Source organism: Mesoplodon mirus (assembly GCF_964341445.2).
Source record: "Mesoplodon mirus genome assembly, chromosome: 7".
NCBI lineage: Eukaryota > Metazoa > Chordata > Mammalia > Artiodactyla > Ziphiidae > Mesoplodon > Mesoplodon mirus.
This window is the reverse complement of record NC_138983.1, coordinates 122,132,088-122,154,692: the sequence shown is the minus strand read 5'-3', so window position 1 is coordinate 122,154,692 and position 22,605 is coordinate 122,132,088. Positions and strand designations below refer to the sequence as shown.

General features: G+C 51.2%; 1 protein-coding gene across 10 annotated transcripts in view; it reads right to left on the bottom strand.

Moving 5' to 3' along the window:
• Positions 1–4,690: 4,690 nt before the first annotated feature.
• NCAM1 (neural cell adhesion molecule 1) overlaps positions 4,691–22,605 on the bottom strand; it is a 325,922-nt gene continuing 308,007 nt past the window's right edge. For 2 of the 10 annotated variants that reach the window (XM_082626843.1, XM_082626840.1), the window contains 5 exons: positions 19,901–20,078; positions 9,885–10,092; positions 8,574–8,690; positions 6,779–7,585; positions 4,691–5,328 (listed from right to left, as the gene is read on the bottom strand). In XM_082626843.1, coding sequence (XP_082482969.1) covers positions 5,208–5,328; positions 6,779–7,585; positions 8,574–8,690; positions 9,885–10,092; positions 19,901–20,078 — 1,431 coding nt within the window. In that variant the 3' untranslated portion in view covers positions 4,691–5,207. Of the gene's footprint in view, positions 5,329–6,778; positions 7,586–8,573; positions 8,691–9,884; positions 10,093–14,938; positions 17,288–18,795; positions 18,877–19,900; positions 20,082–22,605 lie in introns of those variants that run through there. The other 8 variants (XM_082626844.1, XM_082626839.1, XM_082626836.1 and 5 more) reach the window with 6 other exon arrangements.

The following is a 22,605-nucleotide window of genomic DNA, read 5'->3' as shown; positions in this document are numbered from 1 at the left end:
TATTGGGAATATTTACATACCTCTGAAATCAGTAAAGCTACAGATCAGGGTTTGATTGTTTTTGTGTCTCTCTGTGTATGTTTGTCTAGACTTAAAAAAGTGATGGGGAAAATACTTATGATGCAGATTAAACTTCAAAGTGTGTCACGTCTGCAGCCATTACACCGTGAATAGCAAAAACTGAAGCAGTATTCAAAAACTTACACCTGATTTGGCAAAGAGGTTGCTCACCACTGATGAATGAGTGAAGTTCTGACCCAGAGGTCTTCATCGTGTCACTTTCGTCTTACTTATTAACATAAATGAATATATCAGGCAACATTCATGTTGGAAGTACGCTCATCCATCAATTGCAGCCATAGGTTGATTATGGATACAAGACTTCAGCAAAAATGAACCAAAGCATCTGTATTGATTGGGTACATGGCATTTCAGTGTAAAATAGTTTGTTTTACTATTTGTAAATTGCATTCTTTATATCAGCAAAGTTTCTAATAAACATACACACACACCACACACCCCGTACTTATATACCCACCCCTCCCCTCCTTCTCTGGAGAGCTGGTTGTTAAAACATTCACTGGGTTGATTCCACATGCACATGCTATGCCCATCATGGGTCCTCTGTTCACACCCCTCACTCTGGGCCCAGGTGATGGCACTTCTACCACGTGCAGTGTTGCTGACTGCTGTGGCAGGGGAAGAGACCCACTGGCTTTCAAAGGCTCCACCTAGAAGGGACATGCACTCCCCTGCTCTTATATCTTTGTGGGAAGCAAGCCACGTGGCCACATCTACTGTAAGTGAAGAGAGAAGTGTAACCCTGTCACGTGCTGGGAAGTGGGGGGAGAGCTGGAATGCAGGTGAACAGCCCAATGACTCCACAGTGCACTAGGTTCTTGTCTAGAATCCTCAGCCCCACGCTGAACAAACATTCCACCAGAGAGTGTTTTGTTCACTGCTGTCTCTTGGAGCACCTTGAGACACTCAAGAAATACTTAGTGAATCAGAGAGGAGACTAGCCTGAAGGAGGAAGGCTCTGGAAGCAAGCCCTCATGGATCAATGGAGAGGGTTATCCAAATCTTGAAAAGCAATGTGCTATTAGAGCCCCTCACCCCGCCATATGCAGCTGGAAATCTGTGGCACAGGAAGTCACACAGATGCATGTCGTTCTGTGCCATTTAAACAGGCCCTAGGGCCGGTGAAAGGACAAACTCTGGGAGTGGCTGCAGATACCACCCCAGGAGAAGGCTCCACTGACCCAGGCTGAAACCAGGGCAAGGGCCATAGACCCGAAAGATGGTGTCACTCAGATTCGTGCAGGTGCAGGGTTGGCCCTGAGAAGGAGTTACATTTTGCTCCCTGAGCTCCTTGCTTGCCTTACCCTCGTCCTGGTCTCTTCCCCAGGAACTCCTGAGTCCATAGTCTAATAGATGATCCTAACTCTACTGGCTGCTTCTTCCCAACACAGCCAGACAGCAGCGTGTGCAAGAGAATTCTAAGCTGAGGCAAAGTTTTCTTCACTCTCTGTCTAGATCAGAGGTTTCAGTAAATCCCAGGAGTTGAATTAAGGTTCCACGTGTTGAGCGGGATGACAAAGTAATGAGGGGGATCACGTATTCTAGAATAGCCTCAGGCATCCACCTCGGCGTTGGCACCTTGGAGCTCAGGTGTACACCGTTATTCCAGGTGGGTGTGATGTTATCACACACCAGGGAGGCAACAGCTGTACTCCCATTCGTTGAGCACCTACTATGTGCCACGGCTTTCCTATACGCTGCTTCATTCATTACCCAGCACCCCAACTCTAACAGCTTGGTATTTCCTGTTTGTCAAAAGAGGAAACTGAGTCTGGAGGAGATTAGGTAACTCTTCCAAGGTCAACAGGGAAGTGGCAGAACCAGGATTTGAACGCAGTCTTTCTGAATCCGACGCCTGGCCCTTCTCGACGAGGACTCCTCTATCAACCTGAGAGAAAAGACTAAAAACTATCATTCAGGCAACATGAACTCAAGACCCTGGGTTTAAATGAGGTAAAAAAAAAAAAAATACCAGAGGCATTTCCACATTTGATTCACATGCCAGACTTCCACGGATTTGAAATAAATCCCAGTTGGACCATAATAGCTTTTTTTTTTTCTTTCAATTTTTATTGAACACAAGTATTCTGACAGAATGCAAAGTCAAAATTCTCAGTTAGTACTCAGTATTTACACCAGTGAGAATGGAAACAAAGGTGGTATCGATGTTTCACTTGGTAAAAAGTTTGTAACAAGAGAGAAGGCCCCCGAAGTCGGGAATGCTGGGTAGAGATGTTAATGGATATCTGATAACCACCATCCAGACAGACAGCCTACAGTGAAAACCTGGGACTTGGAAGGCTCCATAGAAAAGTGTGAAAGTAGCGTTCCACTTCAAAGCTGCACTATATATACTACGGCCCTTCAGGGTTCCGAGGCCCCGTGCATGGCACTTGAGTGCCCCTCCAGCAGAACCTGGCCATGCCGGTATTTATGTGAATACGTATGTATGGCACATACACATATAGACACATAGCCACTGGAAACCGGTAGAGTGATCCCTCCTTCAAAAAATTCAAAAAAGGAAAACTATAAGCTTTTATCCTTTAACATAAAAGATAGAACGTCTTGAAAATAAAGTGACTCCCTCTTTGATTTTAAAGAAAGCATTGCTCTGTTTCTTTTTCTTTTTTTTAAAGAAAAGAAAGCTCACGCATGCAGAGACAAATCTATGTACGATGGGAGAGAGGCAAAACAAAAGGTTGGCAGAGTTTTGGGTTCCAGCCAATGGCAGAGCCAGGGTTTAGGGAGTGGGCAGGGGAGTCAGCTGCCCTGGGCCAGGTTATCTGAGGGTTGACCATACCTCTTTCTCTTCCTAACCACCGGAACCCAAAATCAGTTTATTTGACCACAACCCCTTGGAGTGAGATGCACAGTCTTGACGAGGTATAGTGTGGGCTTGGCCTAGGTAGTCAAAGCCATTAACATCACAAGATGAGGAACTGATTCCACTGACAACCTGGGGAACCGGAAGAGCCTACCACTCCCCACTGGGTCCTCCCCGTCTGTCTCAGACGCCCAGGAGCTCCCATCTGCTGTGTACTCTGTGTGCTCTAACAACTGTCTTCACCTGACTTGTTCCTGAGGGCCTGTGCATTCGAACCATAGATTTGTGCAAGCCCTAACATCAAAGGGCCAGAGCTGTGTAGACTGGGATCCTCCATTTCCATCCCCAGGAGCTGAGAAAATGCAAAATAACCCCACATTGAGCAAATGACAAGACCATTATTTTTCACAGTTTGATTATGATTATCTAGCATAGCGCCACTGATTAGTCTGCAGAAGTGTCAGAACACTGGGGAGTGTGGCCCACAGAACAGACTCAGGGGAAGTCTTGCTACTCTAACCTCTTGCTGTTTTGTACCTTGCGAAAGGTACCTGCAGAGTGCTGATTTCTGTTGACTTAGCATCATCTTCATTACCACAATCGCTTTTACTTCATTTTCTTTGTTTAAAGGCTTCAATTCCTTTTAAGATTTATTTTTGTTTCCTGAATATTTTTTTCTGAACTATCTGCTATACCTTCCACAACCAGACTATGTTGAAGTTTTATTTCAATACTATGACAAAAACACGTTTCACACTAAAATATTCACGCATCCACAGTGCACAAGCTTGCAGTTCTAAAGTAGAATGAGGAAAAAAAAGCAAAATTTCTATACAAAGGGCTGGCTTTTCCCTTCTCCCCCCTCCCATCCCCCTTAAAGTTTCTGTATTTTTCTTTCCCCCACTTGGTTTCCAATCCAGGAAAGTTGTGTTATGACTCCAGACAGCAGGTTGGTTTTTTTTTTTTTCTCTCTTTTGTTTCTACAAATGCTGCCTAAATGAACAGAAGGCCGATGTTATTTTACTTCAACAGACTTCCAAAAAAAGACACTAATTCCCTGAAGCACACATGCTCTTCCGCTCAAATCTAGATTCTGGGCTCAAAAGGAAATCGTATGTATATATTTTATTTGGCTTTCTACAAAAAAGGGGATGTTTGGGGTAAAAATGTGTGTTCACCAAGACCAGCCCCAACTATACAATCTTCTCTGCTTCATTCAACAAAGCCTAAGAGTCCTTCAAAAGGAAGGACAGGGATGCCTGGGGAGCAGATCCTTTTCACAGATACAGGCAGGTGGTAGCTAATCAGAAGTGGTCTAACCCCCTAGGAAACAAAAAAGAACTGAAAACCCGAAAGCAAAACCATTCCAGAACGAGATGGATTTTCACCTGAGTCGCACACAGGCAAAAATTTCAAATCAGAAAGGGGGGAAGAGCCACTGTAAACAATCAGATTTCGTGAAGCTGTCCTGTGATGATCCTACACCCCTAAGCAGTACTTGTAACTTAAAAAAAAGGCAGCTATTTTACATGGACATTGAAACACAACTGAAGTCAAACATTTGTCAACTTGTAAACACTGGAAAGCAAAGTTGGCAGAAAGGTAAAAAAAAAAGAAGGAAAAAGAAAAGGAAAGGAAAAGAAATCCGAATACTGCAAATTGAGATCTACCCCCAGAAGCTGCAATTTGGCATTCTTCCTACAAAACAAGAGTCTATGTGGGAATTGAATTCAGCTAGAAAGGGCGACACACTTTGCATACTGAACAAATACAAAGTGAACAGAAATTATAACTTATTTATGAGGTTTTACAGAGTTCAAACTCGACTGAAAGTATAAAAATAAACTTGGACTTTGTTCATTCGGTTAGTCTTAGTGTCTGGAAGTATTTCTCTGAACCTGGTCTGTGCCAGTTGGGCAACGCCAAGTGCGGTCTTCCTGAACCTAGATTTTTTATTTTTCTGAGCTTCCTAGATTCTTAATTTGGGGTCCTTTTGTTTGATTTTTAAATGGTTTCAGGGAACGGAGAGTCCTAGTTTGGCTGTGGGTTTCACCTTTTTGTCTCATTTTCTTACAAGTGAGTGCGCAACAAAGGAACCCTTTCTATAAATCTACAAAAAGGAGATCCCACGTTGATCTGCTTAGTTTTTTTTTTTTAAAGGCAAAAGACACTAGAGGAATGAGATGTGTGTGTGTGTGTGTGTGTGTGTGTGTGTGTGTGTGTATGAGATATTGGAGATGCTCTGGTGAAGCTGTTGTGTCACTTTTTATTTTGATCTTTGCTGGTGTTTCGTCACCCATCATGCTTTGCTCTCGTTCTCCTTTGTTTGTGTGGCATCGTTGGGGACCGTCTTGACTTCGGCTGGCGCTGGCTTCGTTTCTGTCTCCTGGCACTCCGGCTTTGCTTCTACAGGACCCTTCCTGCGGAGAATCGGGAAAACAGCACTGAGACCACGGTCTGCAGTAACGCACCCTCTGGCCAGTTCCTCAAAGGGGGCTCCAGTGAGAGCACTGGTCTCCAAACTCAGCTGCACGTCAGGATCACCTGGAGTCTCTAAAAATCACTGATGCCTGGGCCGTGTCCCCAGAAATCCTGATTGAATTGGTCTGAATGTGGTGACTTTTAAAAGCACCCAAGTGGTTCTAACTTGCAGCCAAAGTGGAGAGCCACTGAATCAGCGGAAGGGGCCCTTCCAGCCCTAATCTGATGCCAGGGGCTCCAGCTTTACCTGGGGTGGTGCAGGCGCAGCCTTTTCCTCACCCTGCATGGCTGCAGCAGCCCAGCTTGGTATAAACCATGTATGTTGGGCTCCCTGGTACTGATTCCAGGGGGCCTTCTGCAAACCACCTGTGCTTGCCTGGCCTCACCCCCACCCCTCTGTGCTCTGCCTTTCCTGGCGGTGCCTCTATGGCTTGCCAGGGCACGGTAAGAAAATGCTCTTTGTTACTGAGGCAGCTTTCCATGGGAGTCTGGTGGGAGGCCAGAGTGGGCTGCCGGGCTGCAGGGGAGCTGAGTGGGGTTGAGTGGGCGGGGCTGTCCTTTTATTTTCTGACAGATTCGGGGCTCCTGGTGAGGATCCCCTTGCTGCTCTTGGGGGCAGCACCTCTGCTTATCTGGGAGCAGCCACAGGAGCCTCTATAAAAACCTCTGTCTGCCTCTGCCTCTATCAGTCCCAAGAGTGAGAATCTGGCTTAAGGACGCACCAGAGCAGACTCAGACCCCAGCCCCAGCTGATGCCCCTGCATTGTGGCCTCACACTGAAGAAACCTGTAAGCTGAAGGACCTGGCCTTGAACCTGGAAGACCCAGCAGTCATTCAGTGCTTGGCAGCTCTGCATCCTCCCAGTCCCTCAAGGGCAGGAGAAGCAAGGGTGGGTGGGTAGGTGTGTCGGGTGGAGTGTGACGGGGCCTTCTGGACCACACAGATCCTCTCCCCACACGAGCCTCAGGGTCTGCCTCTTTACTTCCCAAATACCCATGCCATTCTGGTGGGGACTCGGCGTTGCCCTGGATGACACACTGTCTGTGGGCCCCAGGGTCGCCGATCAGGGCACCTTGACCTCCTTAGCTCACTTCCCAAGCTATGCTCATCAGTGGCCCGAATGCAAAGGCTCCTCCAGGGACCACAGACGCCACTGCTAGGACGATAATGATAAAACCTAATTAACGTGGCCTAATTAGTCAGCAGGCGGCTGCCTGCCGGGCCTGCTGCCTGTCCCCGCTCTCTGCCTTGGCCCAGCCCCTGGCTGACAGTCGCCTCCGAGAAGCTCTGGAGTAGGCTGAAGACACATCTAACAGGGAGGACACGGCACAAACGCACACCACCACCACGGGACACCACCCGACGACAATGGACAGAGAGAGGCCGTACTCGGTCTTGGCTGGTGCAGGAGGAACAGAGCCGTCGGCAGTGGAAGGAGCAAGCTCAGGGGCTTGTCCACTGGCCCCAGCCGCGGGAGCAGGAGAGCCCAGGGCTGCAAAAACATCCTTTGCAAGGTCAATATCTGGGGTCTTGAAGTTCCCTTCGTCCATTTTAAAGTCCTCGCCCTGGGCAGGGTTTGTGGTGCTGATGGAGGCCGCCTCGCTCTTCGGGCTGGCGAGGGCCCTGGCTGCCTCGGCCGGGCTCTTCGCGGCGCCGGGCTGGGTGGGCTCAGGGTCCGGACCTTTGGTGCCGGGAGCCTCCTGCTTGGCCTGGGGGGCTTCTGGGGTGGGGGTCGTCGGTGCCACTGCTAGGGGACCGGCTGCCCCGGCTGGGGGGGGGACCGGCTTGCTGGCCGGAGGGGCCTTGGGGGCCTCGCCCGCACTGGCAGGGGCGCTGGGGCTGAGCACACCCCCCTGGTTTGCCAGGACGTTAGAGGACAGGCTGCTGGCGGCGGGGGCTGAGGTCGGGGTGTCGCTCAGGTCAACGAGGGGGGCGACCTTGGGGGCTGAGGCTGGGGGCGGGGAGGTGGCGGCGACGCCGGGCCCCTTGGAAGGGGTGGCCTGGCCGGCGGGCACAGAGTTTGAATCAGGGGTGGCCGTGGCCAGGGGGGCGATACTGGAGGTGAGGGTGGTGGTCTCACTGGTGGGGCTGTTCTGAGCAGTGGCAAAGGTTTCGGTGATAGTGTCAGAGTTAGCGGTGACGGTGGTGACAGAAGGCAGCATGTCCTCCACAGTGGCTGTGGTGTCAGCAGGTAGCCTGTGGGGAGGACAGGAAGTAGAAGAGATAGACGATGAAGCTGAGACGGACAGAGAAGCCGGGAAGGGCGGAGGCCAAGGCGGGGGCCGGGGGCTGGCATGCGGGGACGCACAGGCATGGACACAGGCCCACAGAGAGAGGAGGACGCGAGAGGAAGCACACGCCCAGGCGGGCAGAAGAGGACACAGGAGACAACAGAGAACTCGGCAGTCTAACAGGGCCTGTCGCCTTCCTCCCTGCTGACTCCCCTCCCGATCTGCACGGGGCTCCCTTCCCTACAGTCCTGGCGGCCCTTTCGGACCCCTGCCTGCATCTCGACTCAGGGAGAGGCCAGCTGGAGCTCAGCGTCCACCACCGCAGGCATCATACATAGGTCCCTGGGGAATTGGGCCCACCTGCCCCGGAGACGAAGAGGGTTCTGCGTGATCCCTCAGGGCTGTGGGTGGTCCAGAGATTTTGTGCTTCCATTCAACTCCATTTCCTTCAAACCCACAGGACCCACGATACCCACGTGGTCATTACCATCACAGCAGGATGTGGCTTCTGACCGAGGGTCCCCAAGGCTTCTGAGACCAGGAGAACTAGGGAGCTTTTACCAGGGCCCGAGCTTCCCTTGCCCTTTTAGGAAGAAGGCAGAAAACCCTAGAATTCTTGGAAACCCTAAACAGAATCTGCTAAGCTCAGCCTCTCTCAATGAAGTTTTGTCTCTGTAAGCCATTTCCAGAATGTGTGTGTGACCTGGGCACAGGGTCTAGGGATCCCATGTATGCATGGAGCCTTTAAGGCATCCACAGCCACCCAGGTAGAATCAAGAATGCCTCCTCTCTAGGGAGAGAGTGGGGTCAGGCGTTCCTGGCCCAGCACTCCAGAATCCTGGCCTGCCATGCTCGGCGGGGAGCCGTGGGTGGGAAGCATGGAGCTGTGCGTAGGGTGATGTGGTGGCTGTGAGACTCTGCCGAGGAGGTGGCAGCCCGACCCGCCCACGTACTCGGGCTCCGTCAGCGGCGTGGTCTCGTTGGGCTCTGTGTGTTTCCCTCCATCGTGGTTTGGGGTCCGCTCCTCCTCAGTTCGCACCTCCACGATCGGTTCCTTGGACTCATCTTTCCTGTGGAGACAGCTCTGCTGGTTACATCCCAGGGAGCTGGGGGATGCAGGGGGCTCCCAGGGAAGCCAGCTACAGCTCAGGAACCTGTGCCTCGCTCGAGGCTGGGGGGGGGTGGTTGGGATCCAGTACCAGAGTCAAGTGCGGCATCTCAGCCCCCGCTCTTGCTAGCTGTGTGACCTGCTCACTCATACCTCTGTTTCCTCACCTGGAAAATGGGGCAAATAACAGTTTCTACCTTGCCTAGACGTTATGAACATTAACTGAGTTATGGATATAAAGTGCTTAGCACAGTGCCTGGCACAGTCCAGTGCTCAAGTCATCTATATTTGTATACACGTAAGTATGTACACATATGTGTATATGTATACGTAAGTACGAACACGGATAAGTATATGATGTATATATAAGTATACGTGTACGTATGTGTAAGTATGTATATGTGTAAGTATCGATGTATGTATAAGTGTATACGTATATGAAAGTACATACATGTATAAGTATAGCTATACGTATATGTAAGTAAAACACGTATACGTATGTGTATATGCATGTACCTACATGTATAAGTATATGATGTATGTGTGTGTATATACAGTGCCTGGCACGGGGTGGTGCTAACAACTTATTTCCTTGCTCCGTCCCTTCTCGCCTTGCTCCACCTCAGCCCCACCCAGTGACAGTCTGTGAAGGTTCCTGCTATTTGGCTCAGGATCTGTTTCTCCAGAGATGCTGGAGCACATCCTGCAGGAGGATGCTGGATCGTCCTCCAGGAGGACAGGTATTTTCATCTGCTTTGTTCACTGCTGTCCCCTAACACCTGGGGATGGTGCCGTACCCATAGCGGCTGCACCATAAATATTTGTTGAATGATGGATGCGTGAATGGCAGCAAGGCAAGTGTGTCTCCCAAATGCTGACCCCTCCATGGTAGTTCCCCTTCAGGCTTAGCTCTGACAACTCCCCTCATTTTAACCTACGGAGGGATTTCAAACATCTATGCGATTCTAGATGTGGGGTTGGGTCCAGCTGTCTGCTTTTAAAACAGGTACCCCTGAAGACCATGCTTTGAGAGACAGTTCTCTAATGTTCTGCCCCCCTCGGGGTTTCCAATGGGGAAGCTAAGGTGTCTCCCTCGCTGGGCCCCAGGCCGGGGCAGAGTCTAGCGCGTCGCAGCAGTGGGCGGGTCTGCACTCACGAGAAGGCGGCTTTGCCCTCCTCCATGTCCTTGCCCTTGGCTCCAGGCCCGGCTTTTCCGCACAGGTTGACGGCGATGCACATAAGCAGGCCACACTTGTTCAGGAAGTAGCAGGTGACGTCCACGGCCACCAGGAGCAGGACGAAGGTGACGACGAGGATGCCCACAATGGCGCCTGTGCTCAGGCCTGAGGTGGGGCTGCCGTTGGCTTGGGGGGGAGGGAGAGAGGGATGGTGTTGGTTAGTACACTGAGTTGCAGACTTGGACCTGCCGAGCAACAGCCCTGGGGGTGGAGTACAGCTCACAGGACGGCTGTGGCATCTGTGTTCAGAGTGACACTGTCCCTGGGGCCTTTCTACCCCCAAGTGTTGAGACAACAGGGTCTCTTTCTATCTTCAGGAGGGAGGGATGGCAGCCTCCTCTCACAGACCAGGGGACAAGGGCACAAGGCACCCACAAGTCAGGAGGAGACTGGGCAATGTGTCTCCATCCCTGCTCTCAACCCACACTCAGCTGGTCTCCCCATGAGCCCTGGGAGCTGCCAGGGACAGGGTCCCAGATGGGGCGACAGAGGGTTCCCAGGCTTCCTTTGGGCTTGTGGTGACGTCAGGCACAAGATGCCCCGTGCACGTCCGTGCTTCCTTCCCCCTCTTTAGGCGCCACTCCGGAGGATCCCGACTTTGGACCATATCCTTCTTCATTGCAGCAGGAAGACGAATGAGGCTCACTTACTCTGGAGATACGGGGGCCTCGCTAGGCCCAGAGGGCAAGGTGGAAGGTCTGGGAATACTCACCATCTGGGAGCCAGGCACGCTTGGATCAGATTTCAGGAAACCCAGCCGACTCACCCAGAGATGCACCCACCCACGACAGGCTCACTCACACAGGACACGTGCCCACCACAGACGGACACACATTCTCATCTTTGAGCAGCACCCAGCATCCCCGCTCTAGCTGGACTCACTTGAATGACTCAACCTCTGTGTCTTACTCCCTGGTGTCCATCCAGAATCCCCTGGGGGCCCTGGGCTACTGATGGTATCACAGGAGGACCCCAGGCTCGGCTCCATAGGGCCCTCTCGTGATTGGTGCTAGGTGCCTGCGGTGGACCCCTGACCACTTGGTGATTCCCACCAGCATCTGGGACGCGGAAAGCTGTGCTGGGGGAAGCAAGGACCCATGCGGAGCTCTGTGGAAGCCAGTGTGGAAACCATGACCCCAGGCTGAAAAGTGGGTACCCTGCTTCATTTTTCTTCTTCTGGGAGGACAGGGTTCCAGAAGGGGCAGCCCCATCGTACCACCAGACCTTGTCTGAAGCTTCCTGTGTCCTCCGGGCCCACTTGGGTCACCCAGGCCTGTTGACTGGAGGCAGGAACTGTGGCCAACACAACCTGGGTCTCACTGGGCCTTTGCTGAATCTGGGCCAGGCCCAGGAGCCTCTGGCCACATCACGTGCCAAATAATCGAAAGAACAGGTAACCCAAGGTGACACAGATGGGCCACACACTCTGTCTCCATGTGGTCTGTGCTCCTGGGAGGCCCTCTGTGTGTCCCAGGGGCCCTGCTCAGGCGTGGCAGGGCTCCTTCAACTGCTGTCCTATTCTGATGGCCCTGATTTCTAACTTCAATGCAGGGTATAGGCCAGTGGCCAGCACATAAGAGACGACCACTCACAACCTAATTCCTGGCACCCAGGGCTCAGCTGAGCCTGCGCAGGAGGAGCCTCCTAGGATCTTGAATATTTTTGGCTCCTTGGGACCTTGTTTTTGCTTCCCAGCCCCTCCTCAGGCTCCCCCACTGGTCCCTTTCAACCCCACACTGAAGACACAGCCTGTTCCCCAGGAAGACCTGAGTCTGGCAACGGGCTCCATGCTCAGAGGACCCAGCTCTGGCCACTCTGTCTCTGGGCTTTGGCAGCAGGAAACCGGCCACGGGTCCCTGCGGTCAGCTAGAGCCGGTCATCTCCCTAGTAGCACACCGTCCACTCTGCTTCCCCGTGGTGCTCACACATCCACACACAAAAGCAAAGAAAGACATGCAGGCCTTCCTGGTCTTCAGAATACCAAAGCTGCTTCCCTGAACAGGGAAGAAATACGGCCTTGGGCTTCCTTCCCATCCCATGACTCAGGGCTGGAGGCCACCTGACACCCATACCCAATAGGTGTTAAGTGTCTCCTTCCTGCAGAAGGAGCCTAAGGTACTTTTGTGGGGAAAGAATGTCTGTATGTTTGGACTCAAAGGCGCTAACACCACGTTTTGAGGTTTACACATAAATATGGTTTTAGGGAACTAGTCAGGTCTCTAAGGAAGAAAAACAAACCACTGCAAAGCTGCTCCGTGTGGGAGAAGCAGCCGTTATCCACCTGTGCTCTGGGCTCAGCAGACCCATCAGAGGGCTGCACTGCTCTGAAGGCCAAGGCCAACACCTCCAAGGGCCAGGAGGGCAACGAGACTGATATAAAACAGAAGGTAGGGCAATGGTCTTCTCTCTCATTTGATATAAAATTCAAATTCTTGCCCTTGGTCTAAAAGGTGCTACACGTGCTGTGGACTCTCCCACTCCTCTGTCCATCATAACTCAGGGCACTGAGTCCTGCCTCCCATCCCTGTGCTCTAGCCGGGAGGGACTCCATTCTATCTGCTCACCATGCCCAGCCCGTTCCTGTCATAGTGCCTGGCTGATGCCTTGCCTGGAACCCTCCAGCCCCGTCACCCTGTGGTGGCTCTTTGTTTTCCTGCAGGTTCAGCTCAAATGTCACCTTCTTGCAGAGGTTCCCCCCTCCCCTGCCCCGATCTCTTATCTACTCAGGCATGTCTACCCAGTACCTACCACATTACCCTGTTTTATTCTCTTCTTACTACTACCTGCCATTTTCTGTTCATTGACATGCTTTTTATCTGGCTGCCCCGCCCTCTAGAATATCCTGGCAGGTACCCTGTCTGTCTCTTGTCTCCCCAGCATCTAGGACAACCCAACTTATAAGAAATGTTCAAAGGATATTTGTTGAACAAAGGAACAGTATTTAGCCTTGGAGATGAGAACACTGTCTCCAAATACTTAAACGTGTGTCATGAGAAGGAAGTAGTCTTATTCAGTGTCCCTAGTGGATGGCAACTATGGGGTTAGGAGGCAAACCTGAGCTCACATGAGACAGAACTAACACACAAAGAGCTATTTAAGTGTGGTGTGAGCTGCCTTGGAAGAGCTCCCTGTTGCCAGAGGCATTCAAGCAGAGGCTGGAAAATCCCTTGGCCGGGATACCGTAATGCTCTGGATGAGGTTCCTGCACTGGGCAGAGCTTAGGATAGAGGATGTCTTCAGGTCCTCTTCAACTCTAAGAGCCTGTCATTGCATGTTAGATGTCCTACAGTCCCCAGCACAGGGTACAGATTCCCTAACGTCCATGTCCTCCACAGTGTGTACCGAGCAGGACCTTTTCCTGCAAGACAGTTGGTAGGTCCCATCTTTATTCATTGATTCTTATGATTTTATCTTTAGTTGAAAAATAAATACCTTTTAGCATAATGTTTCTCCACCTGCAGCAGAATTCCTGGGGTGCTTTGTTAAGAATTCAGATTCTGGGGTTTCCCCATTCTATCAAGTCAGAATCTCTGGGGGTGAGGCTCAGAATTTGATGGAGCACCCCAGTGATTCTTATGCACCCCAGACTTTGAGGACCACTGTTTCTAAGTTTTCTGCCTACATTACAATGAATAACAGCTGTTCCTATGACTCCCCACCCAAGGTTGAGCTGTGCAGTCCAACCTGGTGGCCCTGACCTAACTGATGTACTTGATGGGTGGAGAGAGAGCAAAGACTTATCCCCAAGGGACCACCCAGTTCACCATGAAGAGTCTAGACTTCCAGAGGAAGTGAGGTACCCCTCAAGCTGGAGAAAGGATGTGTGAAGCTTTTACAAAAAACTGTAAATAAAGGAAACACCGGATGCACATGAAAGGGTATCCAAGTCAAGCCAACATTCATTACCTCTTGGTGGCTGTTACAGAATTGTTTAGTCCAGGAAACTAGAAGGACAAAGGTTATCTCCTGCATCCTGCTTAACATTTTACAAAAGGAAAAGAAAACAACTTTGGGGTCTATCTTTGCATGACCTTCCCCTGACCTCTCCTGGCTACCCCATCTGCACACCTGCATACATAGAGTGCTTCTTGGGAGCAGTTCCTCCACAACCTCTGGGCTTAGCGCTGTGCTGAACGGTAGGGCTATGAAGCTGGGGCTGCCCATCCTCTGTGGTTCCTGGTCTGGGAGGTGTTGGCACTGAACACCTGGCTTGCCCAAGACTGAGACCGACAAGTGCCTATGCTCATAAATGCCTCAAAATGGGAAGACATCTCCCACCTTGCAGTTGAGGGGGCCCAAGTCACTGTGTCACGGGACATCAGTGCAGAAGTGCCCCCTCCAGCCTCCGACTCTCGGAACCATTAAGCTGAGGTTCTGGTTCACTCGTCTGCTTGTTCCTGCTGAATAGACAGCTGGTCTTGGGGCTTTCAGGAGGCATCCAACTAAGTGTGATTATAAACAGAATAGGGCTTGCCAATGAGACCCTTCTCTTAGATTCTCTCTGTCACCACGTCACTCTGAGAAGCCTCTGATAGGAAGTCGTGAAGGGAGCCGTGCAATCGGGAGAACTTGCAACAGAGTTGTGGTTCTGGTGGCCCAGAGTGTGCCCCTGATCCCAAGGTGACCACCTTCTGGCTCTGCAAAGGCACTTTCCCCTCGCCCTGTCTGCTGGGGAAAGTCCAAGGAGGCGGTGACCCACAGCAGCTCTTAGGAGAGCTGAGAAAACTGCGTCACTCCTCATGAGGAAGGGAAAGCGATTCCTTTGGCTAGAACTCCACTCAGCAAGCTACGAGTCTGGGGTCCAATTTAAAGGGCTCTCTGGGGCAATCAAAGTAATCCAGGTACCTGTGAGGTGGAGGCAAAGGGATTTTGGCACTTTGTAGGATACACAACTATCAAATAAAATCCAAACACGCTGGTGAGTTCACATGAACTGTTATTTCCTTTAATAATGCAAAGGTGTAAACTTCATCAAGGCCTCGCTGATTATCTACACAAGAATGTTAGCATTCTTATTAGTAGAAAAACGTCATCCAAACCTGCTGTATAAATATTCCAAAAAACAAGCAGAGAAGCCCTGTGGCGTGTCGAGAGTAGGCAGCACTGAGACAGGGTGTGGGGGCAGGGTGGCTGAGCGGGGCAGCGAGCGTTCCCTCCTTCAGGGCCTGTCTTAGGGGTTCCCGGCGGGGCTGAGGGCTGCAGCCACCATGAGAGAACTCAGTGTCCAGTGGGGGCGGGCGTGCCTCAATGCTGTCTCCCGAAGGGCATCCCTTACAAACCACGGGCCTATCCGAATGGGGCCAATGCAATGACCCCAAAGTTGCTTCAGCTGAGGCCTGCCTGGCCCAGAATGAGCTGAGGGGACAGGGTCATGGATGTCAGGCCTCCCCACACTCTGGGCCAGATCTTCAGAAACACAGACATAGGCCCTTGCCTATGGCACTGGGACCAGGGTGGGGCAGACCTCTGAGATGGGCCCTCCTGGGTGAATATGCAACTTCTGCCGAAGATGATACCAAGAGCCTGCCGGGAGTCAGGGGACAGTGATGGGTGACCTGCGTGAGGACCATCTCTCCCTCCTTTGCCTTCCTAATGGCCCTGGGATTCTATGCCGGGCCCGGAGGCACCATGGGCCTCTTCTTGATACTCTGTCTTGTGCCTAAGCATCGTGTCTGCTCCTGCTGCCATGGTGGGACGGGAGATCGGGGATCCCGGCGGAGAGGTTCATGGCGGGGCTGGAGGCCAATGGGACTAGGGCGAGAGGCGCTGCCTGGCTGAGCTGGTGGGTAGCCTGTGGCCTCTGGTGTGTGTACCTGACCCTCTAAACTGCCAGCGCTGGGGACACGGGCCTGTGCCCACTGACACAGGCAGCTCTGCCCTGCAGACCACAGGATCATTTGGATTCCCAAAGAGAAAGGCTCGTCTTTGAACATTAAAAACTAACAACAGAACCAAAAAGTAAAGAAACCAAAATGAACACAAATCAAACTTCTGTGGAGATGCTCAGAGATGAGATATGTGGAATGATATGTGACCACAACGGAGGGGGCAGTTTTTATTCAGGAGAAGGTACCCCCGAGCTCAGACACTGACGCCACTGAGCAGGATTCGCCCGAGTCTCTATGGGGAACTTTAACAAACACACCTCACCTCCTCTCCTGGGCATGTCAGGGGGTACCCCCAACAGCAGAGGGGCAGCTGGCTTCCACCAGAATTTTTAAAATGTCATTGAAGCCACTGGCCGACAGGGGGTCAGGGCACTCGGGCAGTATGACAGGCTGGCTGGGTTCCAACGTATGGGCACTCCGGGCTGGCCCTGCCTTGCGCTCTACTGAGCACGTGTGGGGAGGGGGCGCGACTCGCGCCAGGCTCACAGGGGATGCTTCCAACCTGGGGGACTGATGCTTACGCGATAACGTGGGTCACCGTTGGGCCACATCTGCCAAGACACGAGGTCTGTGGCTGATCTGTAGCCATGCAGCCGGTATCACCCTGACTGGGAGACATGCACCTTCCAGAGCCCGTAGGTGCTGGGCACATCCTAGGTTGGCCCTGTTCACAGAGCCAGCGTCGGGTTCTGGTTATACTACCAGGACCAAAGCGGCTCCCAGGATGTTGGATCAGCCCCAGAAAATACTCAACAAATCCGAGTTCTTCCGCTGCATGGGCAACAGGGTGACTTACTTTGCCCATCATGCCAGCAAAATGCTCTGGTGAATCGCAGTGGACTTACCAGGGGCACTGAAATGCAAGCGAAGCCAGCTACTTATTGAAGGACAGCAGAGGAGCACAGGGTTACAATGGGGACACAGGGTGATTTCAATATCTGAGGCAAGCTTTAGAGAGTGCTTAGAAATGCTTCTCTGCTACATCATTTTCAGGTAAGAACCAAAAATGCAACCAGTAGCAGATGTGCAGAAACTTTTCTGTAAGCCTAGTGTAATGGTTTCTGTTTTTTTTATATATATATATAGAGAGAGAGAGTTTAAAGAGAAGACCTCCCAAACATTTTTATACTGCTATGAAAAAGGGGGCAAACTCCTTATGAAGTGGCACAAAAGTATCTGTGAAGGGTAATAAGTCTGGAGGTCCAGCTTTTTCCAATTGCCAAACCTTCCTCTTCCACAGAGAGCGTGGTGCTGTGGCCATGACAGTCCTGACAGATTCTTCCAAAGGGGGCACTGATCATTCTCATAGGAACTGGGCCTTTAGGCAAACTTAGTTTTTTGGCATTCAAGTTCCTAACAGAGCAAGAGAAGAGTCACTGCAGAGAAAAGCAATGAGACAAAGGTGGGGGACGTGGTGGAGCCTCCCAAGGTCGCTGCAGGTGCCAAGCAATGGGTCCCCAGAGAGAATGTGGTTGTTTAAAAACAAATGTGGCCGTGGGGATGTCCCAGTGACGTCCAAGGTGATATGTGTGACGACAGACACAGGAAGGGGAGGGGGAAGGAGGAAAGAGAAGGAAGAGACAGAAACAGAGAAAAAAAATAGATAAAAAGAAAAAAAAATAGGTCAAATATAGAAAATGCAGGAATCAAAGGTTAATTCAACTTTGTAAATTAAACTGACAAAGGTTAGAGAAGAGTTCAGTGCCGCATTATCACCATAAGGCCAGTTCCGAAGCTCAGCAAGGCCAGAAGCAGCACAGCGGGGTGAATTCAGGGGTTAGGGGTCAGCGAGCAAATGAAATTAAAGTGAGAGAACAGAAGCCTCCACAGGCAAATACAAGAGTCTGATTAGGAAAGTGTTACCTTTGATAAGGGGAGGTCTCTAAGATGCAGTCAGGAGTCTCCCCACAGCCTTCTAGCCTCTAGAGCGTTTTACACGTTGGGGGAGAGATGCATCTGATCACCGCAGTATGTGCAGCAAACTGTATGCAAGGATGGGGGCCACCTTTTCAGCAATACATCGGACTCTTCTTCCTATTGTACAATCCCCCCACCCACAGTGCTCTTAAAGAGAATCTAGTTCTACACCTCTCACCTCCACCACCCACTGACCACAGAATTCCACCGTGAACGTACATCTCGTAATTCAGAGGTTTTATTCGCAGGTCCCAGAGAAGTCCAACCAAGCAACCTCCTTCTAAAATCTATGCAGTAGAGCCCGAAGCCCTCTTGGGGAGGTGAGTGGCCCCTCCAACCCTCCCCTTTAACTGGGAGCCTGGGAGATTAGCCAGAAGGACTCTGACAACTCCGGTGGGCAGGACTCGGGGGACTGGTCTTCCAAGAATTTCTGTATCTGACACACAGTGGCCCCAACTTCTCCAACCCCAGAAGCTGATGCCGCTGGCAGTACCCAGCCTGGGAACGCAGTGTGTTGGAATCACCACCTACGAAGTCTCACCCGAGGAAATAGATACCAGTAGAAATCTGTCTCACTGCAAAAGAATCACTCAAGGCTTCTCACTCCCCCATCACCTAAGTGCCCCATAAAAGCTGAGCAGATCTGGACACTCCCACCAGACTGTCAATTTCAGGGAAAAACTGACCCAAGAACGCAGAGAAAGAGGGGGCAGAACGCAGAGAAAGAGGGGGCAGAGAATAGGGAGGGCCACCTCTATTTGGACAGGCTGTGAGGAGAGCAGTGAGGAGAACACTGTTTACAGCCACAACCAGATGCCTTGGCTTCATCACTGACCACGTGACCAGTGCCTGCAGAGAGACACCCATCTTAGCCTATGCTAAGGGGCCTCCCTGTCAGTGCAGAGGGGAGGACCACAGACAGTTCTCATCTATGGCCGCCGACTCCCTGGGGGCCCGCACACATCTATCAGACACACACACACTCATGCACAGCCAACCATCAGGAAGCACACACTGATCTTACTTTGTTGCTGCTCGACCAACGCACTTCCACACACACAGCCCTGTGTCACGGTAGCCCATGTCCTTGCTGGCCTCTCTCCCTCTGGAAAGAGCAATCATGATCACTGAGCTGAGAGCTGGGGGCAAGCACTCTAGACAGGACAGGCACAATGGAGGCCAGACGAAGGCCACTGGGAGGTTGGAGCATCTTCCTACCATACTTGGACACTGCAGAGCGTTTATGGGGACCCCTCCACTAGGCTGTAACTGTATGTTCTATGCCCACCTCTCCTGCCTGTGGTTGGCATATGGCTGCTCTGGAAAAGCAGAGAGGGACGATGAAGATCTCTTTCTGCTCCGAGGAATGAGGTCATTGAGGAGAATGGCCATCAGCAGCAAGGCAGCTGGGCCAGAAAGCAGAACTCTCACTTTATTCCCACACTTGAGTTGGTCCTGGATCCCTAGAGACAGATCTGCATCTCCTGGGAGAGCTGCTCCCATCCCGGCCTCTAGCAGACTGGACTGCCTTTCATGGATGGGGGCTTCCAGCGTCTACTTTCTCCACTTGTTCTGTTTCAAGTGGCTCAATTTAATCTTTGTTTCAATTGAGAGGCCCTTGGCAGAGAGGATTTTTAGCTAACTAACTGGGCACCATATATTCCTTCTCTTGGGGTTCCCACAGAGAAGAGATTTGGACCACAGTTGTGCAGGTAAGCAAGCATCAGATAGAAAGTGCTTAAAAACTGTTACGTGGTCCTTGTATGAAATGGTAGATAGCAGATAAGGTCTCGAAAAAGGATCCTTCCTCCACCAGCATCCAAAGCTTGGCTGGAGCTGGGGTCTTTCCCATCTGAGGGGTCCCACGGACTGGCTTATCATCAGTCCTCCAAGGCTGAATGACACAGGACCTGCACTCAGGAGGCTTGGCCAAGCCTTCCTGGGGGTCCAGTCCATCTCAACCTACTGCACAGCTAGGTACAAAGCAAAACTAAGCTTTGCATGGGCAACCGATCATGAGGATGGCTGTAAGCAAGCGAGTTGTCAGGGGCTGTTCAGGCACATTAGGAGGTGCGGCACTTGTGCATTAATTCAAAGCAGGAAACTCACAGAAAGCAAAGCCGTCATACCTGGGATGGCTGTGGGCTGGGCCGAGGTCCTGAACACAAAGTGAGCTGCTTTGGACTTTCCCTGCTGGTTCTCAGCCACCACATAGACCTCGTACTCGGCATTCCAGTCCAGGGACTTGAGCATGACGTGGTCACTGCCAGATGGGAGCCTGATCTCTGGTTTCCATTCGGAGGAGAGCTTCTGGGAGAAATCGGCAAGAAAGATACAAGACACCAGAAAGCTTTAGATGAAATAGCTGCTAAGACCAGCTAACAGAAGAAACATAAGGGAGTCAGTAACGATTGGTGCAAAACAGAAATAAAAACCAAAGATAGGACGTGGGCTTTATTCTTAACCAGCCTGAAAAACCCAAAGGTAAATGATCACGCAGGTCAGGAGGTCAACCTTGCGTGCCTGCAAATTCAAACAGCGGCAGACCGCCAGTGTGGCATGGGGCCAACTCTTCAATGTTCTGTGCATCACCTTGAGAGCATGCAGGGACCCAAGCTACACTCTGGAATGCTGGCCCATGGCCTAAGGATGACCTAGAAGAGTAATCCAACAACTGTGTTTCTTGTCCTGTTTCAGAATGTTGGTCACACTCAGGTGTGTGACTCACCTTCCTGACATGGGAACACGGCACAGATTCTACTTTTATTAAAAATAAAAACTATCATTTATGGAGCACCCACTACGTGCCAGGCATTGGACTAAAGGCTTTCTGCACATTTTCTCACTGCATCCCTACAACAAGCCTGCCAGCGCTTTTGCCAGGCCCTTACTAAAGCTGATGACGGGGAAGGGAGGGAGAGGTCAGGTGACTTCCCCAAGCCACATGGGCAGTCGAGCTGTGGCCAAGAGCCTCTGCGCCCAAAGCCTTTCATAGAAGGGAGCTCAACACACATCTACTGCACTGAACTGGACTGTCCTGTTCCATGCAGTGTGACCTGGTCTCTGAGACGGGAGCTGGAGGTGTCACAGGTGTGAATTCTTCTGTCAGGTCCAGGGCTGAGGTGCCCAGAGTGCCTACAAGGTACACTCAGCTCAGCAGAACACTGCCCAGGGCATGATTTCAGGCACGAAGCTGGAGTTATCGGTGCCCCTCTTTTCTCAAATGTTCTTTCCAGTTCTTTCCTACACGTTTGCCAGTGAGTTTGTTCTGGGTGGGAGCCGTTGACACATGTCTACTGGATGATGGGCTGCTCCCCGGAAGAGCAGAACATGCTAGCAGTGTCACCTGGAAGGTGGTCTAGCCCGTGGCTGAGGCTGGAGGAAGAGTTACGTTACAGGAAAGCCAGCCGTCTTCCCAGAAAAATGCTTTGTACCAGCCAAAGAGATACCTTTAGGAATGGGATAGCACTCGTGTCATGGCCATGACCAGTGTGGGGAAATGGTGGAAGGGGGGTGATCATGTCCTCAGAGTCTAACTGGAAGCCAGGCTATGGCTCTAAGTTGGCTCCTGAGCGTGTCAGCATGTGCCCCATTTTCATTTAAAATGAAGAAATTCAGCTCTTTTTGTCCTCTTTCTATGAAAGGCTTCTTTCCTTGGCAAACATCATTACAAAAGAGAGAGCCAGAATATAAAGCAAACATTATGTTACGTAATACATATTAATAATATATAATAATAGTAATGCTCAGCAAATATTAGGATTTTGAGGTGGAAGAGAGAGGACAGTTAAGGTTGTCGAAGTCTAACATATCCCAGTGTTTTGCCCCAGTTGTCTTTGTAATGCAGGCCTGCCTGGCACAGCTGGGACGGCTCTGCTGGAACACTGACACCTGATGTGGCCTCTTAAGGGAGATACTTCCAGCCCCAGCCTGCATCATACCAGTGATTATCACAGTTACCATGTACAGAGTTTTCCAAGTATCAGGCACATTTCAGGTTCTTTGCTTATGTTATAACTAATCTTTACAACAGCTCGATAGGCTCTCCCCATTTTATTGATGGAGAGATGGAGATTATGGAAGACTGGGTGACCTATTCAGGTCTCACGCTGCTAAATGGTAAAGCTGGAATTGGGTCCCATGTCTGTTGGGCCACATCAGCATAACAACACATAATAATATCCTCCCCCCACACTGCCCACTTCCAGTGGGCTCCATGGGACCACCTGCCCAGTCCCTGCATCCTACTCCATAGCAAGGAAACCACAGGGACCTCTCAGATGGTGGTGCCTCTGGGCTGGGCCTTAGGAAAGTCAACTGAGGCTCCTCCTCCAACATCAGGCTCACACCTGACTACACAGTTAAGGAGGAGAGGGCTGAGTGGACTGACAGGCTGCCCAGCGGCTGAGACGTGTGCCCGGGAGGGCTCTGTGCTGTACGGACTCTCTGTAAACATAACTGGGTTAGGGCTCCCACGGCACTTCAAGCAGGGCTGATCAAAAGGCAGAGAGGGAGTAAGTCAAACTTCCTGGGAAAAGCCTATTTTGGGGGCTATCTGAACAAAGAAAACTCCTCTCAAGTTCATTATTTTCTACGGGCAAGAAATCCTAGCAAGAGGCTATTTCCAATGCTCAGATGCTGCCTGTAAACCTCTCAGCAATTGGTTGTGGAAGGCAATGGTCAAGGGTCATTCTAAAACCAAAAAAAACCCAAAAAAACACAGTGGGGTGATTTTCAGTTTGGGGGCCGGGGATGACAGGTGGAATGTCAGAAATCTTAGATGGGTGGTGGGCAAACCCAGAAGAAAAGGCTTAAGGCCAGGCTCACTGGTAGC